The sequence below is a fragment of the Pagrus major genome, chromosome 5 (assembly GCF_040436345.1).
Source record: "Pagrus major chromosome 5, Pma_NU_1.0".
NCBI lineage: Eukaryota > Metazoa > Chordata > Actinopteri > Spariformes > Sparidae > Pagrus > Pagrus major.
This window is the reverse complement of record NC_133219.1, coordinates 9146515-9156004: the sequence shown is the minus strand read 5'-3', so window position 1 is coordinate 9156004 and position 9490 is coordinate 9146515. Positions and strand designations below refer to the sequence as shown.

Genomic DNA, 9490 nt, shown 5'->3' with positions numbered 1-9490 from the left:
AGGGGAGAACATCGGGGAAGGAAAGGTGGAACGCAGAGAGCACAGAATAAAGACTGAGATAATGTCTTAGGGGAGATTTTGGTGGAAGTTACGCAAGCTTTTGGGATGTCGGACAGACCATACGTGAGATTTTTCTTTGATGATTCCTCCTGGGCATGTTCCTGTTGTCCTCCAAAGTTGCACGTTATACAAGAAATATCTAAAAACAATGAGGTTTTCGGCGCAATGAGAGATGTGAACCAGACCGAGTGACTGCTGAGCTCGAGGCATAGCTCAGGCGAGAGTTTCTGCCAAAGGATAAACAAAAGAAAACTTCCAGCCGGGAAGCAAACATCAGGCCCAGTGCGAGGCCCTCGTCTGTCGCTGAGTCTTTCCTGACATCTAGTGGTGTGATCAGCAGCACACAGAGGGACCTCCCTCTCTGAGCACTCATCAGTGTTTCCTGGATGAATGGTTTTAATAAAGTATTTATGGGGACATTAAACCTACTGCCTCTACAGTTTATGGGGTTGTCAAATCATAATGTGGTGCCATATTTTGCAGCAGTAAATACCTTTGTTGATCATTAAGAATTGATATAAGCAGTAGACATAGCAACAGGAGTGGTAAGCCTAATGCAGTAGTATTTAATCCTGTGTACATATTGAATTGTATTTATATGGATGCACCAATTTTTCTAATTCTGTCCAAGAGCCAATTCTGATGCCAATATTTTTTTTGTTTTTGTCGTTATTTATTTCATCTGCATTATAAAAAACACGTTTTAAAGTAATTCAGCCCTTCATTACACCGTCTTTGAAAGAGCACAAATTTGATCATGCAAATTTATGAAACAACCCTTAAAGGAAAAGTCCTCCAAAAAGATAAAAATGTTGTCGTTATCTACTCACCTTCATGCAGATGAGAAGTCAGGTGAGGTTTTGTCGTCCATAAAACATTTCAGGAGCTTCACAGCAAAGAAGTGTTGCTGCATCCTCCTAAACAACTGTTGTAGATGGGGACTTGTTTTAAAATGTAAAAAAACAGTTAGCCGAAAAGAAAAACATAAAATGGCTCCATACAGCTCAGACGTTCTTTACACCCTTTTTAAAGTGGAAATCTTCACTGGAGCTGTTGAGCTAAGAGCGTTAGCAAGAACCCATCTGAAGTGGGTGCATGAGCTCGACTGTGCGTTGAGGGTGTAAATAACAGCTTTTCAAATCAATTTGGGATCACGAGGCTTCCGGAGACTTGGATTACACCGGACAAGCTGTATTTTTTACATCAGTCAACAAGTCCAATATCGGCCGATACCGATGTTTGGTCGATATATTGTCATATCCCCAGTAGTTACATGTACTTAAATAAATGTATGCATAGTTGTTAGGTGCATGTTCATATAAAGAAATCCTAATTCCTGATAACGCATTTATCCAGAGTTAAATACATTTGCCTCTAATAAAAAACAAGAACTGTTCGTGTGAAAATACATACACATTCAGTGTTTGGATATGTCTGATGTGCAATCCCTGCAATTCTGCAGTTGCACTTTTGAAACTGTAGTAATGCTGCCCACTGCTGGACAGCAGAGTGAACTATAGTAATATTGTTTTAAAACGATCTTTTCACGGCACGATTCAAGTTGAAGGCAGTGAAAAGCAGGTGAGATTTGGCCTTTTTTTACGTGCTGCTTAACAGCAACCTGTCAGATGTGGGTGACGCTCTACCCGATAAACCTGTCCACCGCTCCCTATTATTTAAAAACTCCACCCAGCTGCTATTCATATGGTATTAAGAGTATCTGAAAGAAGTCTCAAAATCCTTTTAGTTATATGTAAATATGTGGTTACACTGAGGCCATCAGTGTTCCTCTGCACAAGTGTTGCCAAAACAGACACCGGTATGACAGACGCAACAGCTTTTCATATTATATTTGTTATCTAATAAGTTTCCTACCATAACCAACAAGGATTCGTTTGCATGCAAATCTTTTAACCCCAATGGAGAATTGTGATATAAGGTTATGTTTTATGGGTAACTCTTTATAATAAAGGTCCTTGTAACAAGCATTAAAGTTCTTATGAGGTGCTAATTACCATTACTAAGAATATATGAGTTTATAATAGCACAATAAACATTTTTATTGTTTGATTATTAGACATAACACGAAATAAGTGCATAATAAAGCATAAGATTGTGCTGATGGAAAATTGGGAAAGTTTCACAGTCTAAAAAACATTTGTGGAGCTTCACAGCAAAACAGTGTAGCAACATTCTCCCTAGTAACTGAAGTCGATGGGGACTTAAAATGTAAAAAAAAATAAAAAATAAAATAAAATTGTTCTCTACAACTCGTCCAATATAATCCAATTCTCTGGAAGCCCAGAGATCCTAAATTTATTTGAAAAGACACTATTTCCACTCTTTTAAGCCAAAATCTTCACTGCAGCTGGGTGGATGGGATTGCTGCACAGCTGTAAATTCTCCTCAAATCAATTTGGCCACCCGAGACTTGGATTATGCCTGACTTAAGTTGATTAGGAGAATGCTGCAATGCTCGTTTGCTGTGAAGCTCCAGAAATATTTTCTGTACCACACAACTTCACCTGACTTTCCATCGGCATGAGTGTGAGCAGATAATGACTGAAATTTTATTTTTAGGTGAACTTATCCTTCAACCTTTAAAAGGCATTGTTTTTGCTTTGGATCTGGAAGCTGTAAAATGCAGGTAAACAGCTAATAAAAGTATAATAAAGTGTGTATTAATCTTAATAAAGCAACCAAAAGGTTAGTTTAGGTTTATCAATGACATAAGTGGTAGGTAAATTATACCCAATGTGTTTGTAATGCTGTTATAAACAATTGTAAGAAACTCAAGGCTTTTATTAACGTTCCTAAGTGTCTATAAACTGTAAACAAGTTTCATGTAAGTGCTTAAAAATGTCTTATCATCTAACAAATTGTTTTTGATGCTGTCATTAGCACTTATACAGTCTTGTTAATGTTAGTAAGACCTTAATATAACACATTACTGGTTAAGGATTAATAGGGTTGTCAGTTGTCATGTATTGTAGAGAGATCATTCTCACAGCAGACATTTAACTTGTCAGAAAGAAAAGCACAGATGTCATTAATAACATTAATAATGGTGCAACCCAAGCTCCAGGGCCTTTTTGTTGCACATACTTCTCACTGAGACGCTTCTAAGGAATGAAGTCAGCATTATTGTAATTGGTTACACCTGTGTTTTATTGCCAAGACGCGACAAAATGTCAGCTGTGAAACTCAGGCATAAACTTGTAATTTAATGACTTTGTTTATCTTTATATTGTGTGTTATTTATGTTTAGTTAATAACGTGAGGTGTACATGTGGGATGAGAAGTCAGTAAAAGTACTTAAAGACAGGGCAGACATGAAAAAGTAATGAAATGTAAAGCTGCAGAAGCTTCAGGTTGTGCGGTTTTATTAAGTGCCACATGAAATGCGAACATTATAGTGTATCTCTGAGTACTGCTGTAACTGGACAAGTGTAGTATCATCAATTCTTTTCACACTAAATGTCCTGTGCATACAATATGCATTTTAAATCGTCTATATTAAAGAATACAGTTCAATCACAAAAACATCAAAAATATCTGTATATTGTATGAATCTATAGTCCCTCATAAGCAACAAAACAGCAAAACAAGTCATCAGCATATATGTATATTTTCATTATTTCTACTCATAAATTCTGCTTACAAAAGAAAAAAAAAAAAAACTCAAGGGCTTTTGGCCTGACTCTAGCGAAAAATTCACATACTCCTTTCCATCTGTAACAACTTGGACCCCCTTCCTCTCTTTCTCAATCACACACAATCACAATCACACGCACACACACAGATGCAGGGAAGGCCTGCAGAAGCCACCACACTTCTGCACGTGAAAGCATGCACTCATACACACCCACACACAGCACTGTCTGTGTACAGCACGTCTTTTATAAATGGCATGCAGTGTAGGTGAGATTTTGGTCCCTTTGTGTCAGCAGGAGATTCAAATGATTATCCAGATCCTCAGAGAGTCAGAGAGCCAGTCCTGTTGAGTTTGTCTAAAGCGTTGGTGTTATGTAAATCTGGCCTTAGTACAATGTGATGTGGCTTGAGTCCACGGCAGCTGTGCATCATTAGAGCTAAGAATAATCTAAAGAGACTGTGGAGGCTGGGCCATATGGAAAACAAAGCCCCAATTCTCATACAATTATAAGAAAGGCAAGAAAGTGAATCATAATATTGCAAAGTATGGTTAAATGTGATCAGAAAAGAACATCCTGTGCCATATCGTTGACCAGTGTCCACCTCCACGCCCCATCCCAATGTCTTTAACTGAGTCAGATGAGGTGGAGCTTCAGGCAGACGAGCAGCACTCTATGTCCAGAGCGGGGTGGGTGAGGAGCGGCCAACTCACTGACGAGGGGACACGGTGGCTCGAGGGGAAGTTCCTAGAGCTTGGTGCCTCTCTTTGGCGTGCTTCTCACAGTACATCGCATCTCCGAACCAAAAGTGACCTCTCATCTTGAGGTTAAGACCGCAATCTGTGCATGTGTAGCACTCGGAGTGGCGGTAGTGGTCGTCCATGATGCGCACAGCCACCGTGCTGTGGAGAGATGGATGCAGTCAGAAATCAGACAAACTACCTTCATTTCCAATGCTAATCAACATGAGTGTTTCACAGATCAACACAGATAAACTGGGCTTGCTACGCTAGGTGATGTTAGTTGTGTTGCATGGAGGTCAGGCATATACCGACTACTTTACTCGCCCACTGGCCAACAATACTTAATCAGATGACGGACGTTGCAATTACAAACTCTCTGCAGCTCCTACAGCACTGAGTAGCAGGAGTCACTTTTAACCTGTCAGGTAACGAGAGTAAGGAAAGGTGACCGCCAAGACGATGGCGGAGGATTTGTTGCCAAAGCAAAAAGCAAAAGCCCCTATTTGGCAGTATTTCAGATTTAAACCCAACGTTAATGTGAAACCTGATAATGTTAACAAAAGGAAAAGAGTTGGTTACCTCACTGAGAAGTTGCAGGTGTGCATCCTGTCACCTGCAGCTCTTCATCTAACAGCTCCTTCTTGTTTAATACTACAGACAGACTGTATAAAACTTCTCCCTGACATATTTTAAACTGACCTGCTGTCAAAAATGACCGTTGTTTTGCTCTGTAGAAGCATTTTTGATGAACGACAGCAGCAAGTGCTAAACTCACTGAACGCATTGCTTTTCCTGTGACGGAAGAGAAGTAAACTCTGATGGTAGATTTTTGGTACTTCTGATACTATCAAATGCAGAGATGGTATCATTTTCAACACCTGGTATCAAACAAGTGTTGAAGTATTGTTACCTCAGACAACTTTAGTTGACACCACAGCAAAAAAATGTGCATGATCTTTTAATCCTGTGTCTTAATATACAAATGCTTTGCCAATGTAGTGACATCATTTTTCTCCAAAACAGCTTCACCTGTTTTGTGATATTTTAACAGGTGACGATAAACTACACTTAAAGGAAACAGTTCTCCCAAAAATTTTGGTCACTATCTTCTCACTCTCATGTTGATGGAAAGTCAGGTGAAGTTTCGTACTCAACAAAACATTTCTGGAGCTTCACAGCAAAGTGTTGCAGCGTTCTAGTAGATTACTGAATTAGCTGGTTTTAAAACAATCTACCTAAAATAAACAACCTACAAACCAACATAGAATGGCTCCATACAGTACATCCAGCACACACCGAGGTCTCTGGTAGCCCAGAGATCCCAAATTGATTCAAAATAGATGTTATTCACCCCAAAAATCCTCCCTGTAGCTGCTCAGCTAAAAATGTTAGCGTTACCCCTTCTGAAGTGGGTGTATTCCACAGACTTGGATTATGCAGGACAAGCTGTATTGTTCCACCATTTTATTCATTTATATATTTATATAAGTCCCCATCTACGTCACTTGACTTTCCATCGGCATGGGGCTGAGTCAATAAATATCCTTTAAATCAAGAAAATATCAACATTTTATCTGCTTTAGAAAGAAGTAAAGACTTGATTCTTGTGTTTTCTCGATTCAGTTAAAATAAATGCAGTAAATAGATGCATCTGTCAATTTAATAACCGGTTGTGACTGTAAATGCGGAACATCTTTCACTGCAGGGTAAATTAAGATTGTAATTATTACCACACCTTTGTTATTCCAGTGAACGTGTCACTGCAGGTGACTGTACACTTACACAATGCTGGTACCACACTTCTGACAGGTGTGGGTTTTCTTGACTCCTCCTACTGATGTGGCTGGTTTGGGTGCGCTGGGCGAGAGCTTCCCTGGGAACCGCAGGGCTGCCTCTGGAGTCAAACACACACACACACACACACACACACACACACACACACACACACACACACACACACACACACACACACACACACACACACACACACACACACACACACACACACACACACACACACACACACACACACACACACACACATTAACACAGCTGCTCACTGGGATGCTCTGACAGTCTCTCTGTTCATCACATCAACACGCTGTTTGTCTTCACTGCTCTCTGTCAGTGGAGCTTGTTTGTGTTTCCCACTCGTCATCACTAGCTCAGCACCCGTGGGACACGCTTCATGAAATTGGTTTCCACACATTGGTCATTATCACTTCATGAAAGAATGTTATTACTATCTGGATTTATTTGCTCGGCCGTTTATCAAAGCGGAGGGGGGAAAGGAGGACACATGTATTTCATGATATGCTGTTCACAACATAAACTGCACACAGGAGAGCTCTTCTCTACATCCTGCACAGGTGACGGCCATATGGAAGTCCAAGTTAGGATCCAGTAACTCACACTGGCTTGTTCTGCACTAGAGCTGCAACTAATTATTCTTTTCTTTAGCAATTATGTTCACTATTGATCTGACAGTCCATCTTCAAAATACTTTTTATTTTTTTATCATAAATGACAAAGAAAAGCAGCAAATCCTGACGTCTAAGAAGCTGAAACCAGCAAACATTTGACATTTTTGCTTGAAGAATGAATGAATCAACTAATCGTAGCAGCTCTATTCTGCACGATGCACTCAACGGGTATGATTTGGTGCCAGCAACTGTAGAAGACGATATAAATGGTGCTGCATTTGACATAATAGCCAAATACTGAGAACAGCCCCTGCTTACAAGTTATTGGGATTGAGATAAACTGGGGCTGGGCAATGTATCAATATTATATCATCATCGTGATATAAGACTATATTTCGTCTTAGATTTTGGACATCTTGTGTCATCTTATATTGTGATATGTCAAAAGTGTTGTACAGTCCAGATCTGACTAAATGTTTCTGTACTTACTCTGCACTAAGTATTGACACACTTAAAACATCAGCATTTAACCTAATCACCCATCCAATCAATCTCCTTTCAATAGTCCATATTAACTTTGAATGCAAAGTGTTTCTAACCTTTCTCGTCAGCCTCCAGGACCTCTTGCAGCATTTTAAAGGTGTTGGACTGACGAGGTGCCGTGCGGGACTCCTTGTTCTCCTGGATCATCTTGTACACCTCAGATTCCTTGTCGTACTTCTGCATGGCGAAGTCAGAGCTCGAACTGCTGTAGGAGGAAGAAAAAAAAAGGAACCCACGTTATCACACTAAAATTATACGTTGAGCTGATGTGTTCAGCAGAAAATGTACATTTATGAAGGAGTCCTGAGTCTGGTTTAACTTAATCCAGAGGAAATGAGGGAGGGGGCAGCAGCTGGCTTTAAGACTTTGACCTTCTAGCATGAAGTTTAGATTGCACACCACAGGCAAGAGGCCAAAGAGTGTCCAATCACACACGCTCAACAGGACCCCATCGTATTCCCTTACCAGCAGCACAGTTTCCAGCCTCAAGGCAAAAACAAAGAGGACACAAGGCTGACAATGGAAGCATATGATGAGGAAAATCTCTTATACTGTAACACAACAGTGGTTTAATATTATTTATGTGTAAATAAATTAGAAGGTCCTATGCCTGACAAAAGGCATGAGGGAAAATAACAGAAGGGAGTTCTGTACCTCCTACTAACAGTCTACTAAACCGGCGAGAAACAACAGGAAAAAACTACTTGTAACTTTGCATCTTGTGGGTGTTTCCAGACAGTCGGTTCACAGGAGGGGGCAGCAGGGGAGAGGAAGCTTTCACCTTTCGGTAGTACACACCGTCGAGTCATTAAGAAATTAGAAGAAAGAACAGTGGCTCACTTTACAAGCAAATTCTTTACCCCTGCTGTGGTGGAAAAGTGGTTACTTTTTACTGCTTCTATAATGTGTGGTTGAAATACCAATCCCTCCCTGCCCCTGCTGAAGAAACACATGAAGTATCAGTGAGTATAAAGGAAACACAGAGACACAAACTCTGCTCTCGTGTGAGTCTGTTTGTCTGAGTGGAGGAGCTGAGTGTTTGCTGTCAGCAGGAACCTGTTGGCCAGGTACACTCTAGCTGGGCCAGGTGTGGTTTGATGCCTTTCACCTGTCAGCCATTGTTAGTCAACTTCACCTGACTGACTGTCTCACCTGTTGTCACATGCAGCAAATCTGCCAAAATATTTACTGGTCAGCTGACACCTGTGCTGTGAGGAATCTGCTCGGAGACAGTGACCGAAACTTAAACCATCTACAGGGTTTCTTACTGTGTTGTAACACACATGTGAACCTTTGACCATCACTGCACTATGAGGCTTTAATGAGGCATTCAGATGTTGTAAAGTTGTGATGAACCTTTAACTTAAATACAATACTAGCATAAAAAATGACACCCAATACCTCTGATGATACCAGGGCCCAAAAACACACAAAATACCATAATTTCTTTCTTTTCCAAGGAGCAAAACCCGGTAAGTAAACCACCTTGGTCCTGTATTCAGTGTTGTCAAAGTGGCAGCTGTCGGCCAATCAATATCCTCAACGAGACCATCTCTACCTGACTATTTTTACAGGAAACACATAAATATGCAGACGCAAATGTCACTACAAGTTACGTGGAGTTTAGTTGAGTAGTTTTTGTGTATTCCTGCTGACAAACCAACCAACCAACAAACGGACATGAGTGAAAACATAACCTCCACGGCGGAGGTAACAATCTGTGCAGCCTTGGGTTGAAAATCTGATTGCAGATCTGCTTTTTTATAGTTTCAGTACCTACTAACAAATGCGGTTATCGTATAATTTTAAACATGTGGTATCGAAATCCAAGTAGCACACATACGTTATGTTGGAGTGACATAGTATGGGGGGTGTTTGCTAATTTGGAAGACATTGATGAGACAATGTCATTGGTCGACATCTCACCAATGTCTTCCCAATAAGCAACAATCCCCATACTACGTCTTTCCAACATAACTCGTACCGACATCTGCAAGACGTATGTGTGCTATGGGGGAAAAGTATCAAAGTATTGATACTTTGGACAAACTTGTATTGTTGTACAATG

The 9490-nt window shown here is 40.3% G+C and overlaps 1 protein-coding gene across 1 annotated transcript in view; it reads right to left on the bottom strand.

Moving 5' to 3' along the window:
* Positions 1 to 3426: 3426 nt before the first annotated feature.
* pdlim2 (PDZ and LIM domain 2 (mystique)) overlaps positions 3427 to 9490 on the bottom strand; it is a 45954-nt gene continuing 39890 nt past the window's right edge. The window contains exons 8-10 of the mRNA XM_073467163.1: positions 7479 to 7627; positions 6239 to 6350; positions 3427 to 4615 (exon numbers count right to left, since the gene is read on the bottom strand). Coding sequence (XP_073323264.1) covers positions 4423 to 4615; positions 6239 to 6350; positions 7479 to 7627 — 454 coding nt within the window. The 3' untranslated portion in view covers positions 3427 to 4422. The remainder of the gene's footprint in view (positions 4616 to 6238; positions 6351 to 7478; positions 7628 to 9490) is intronic.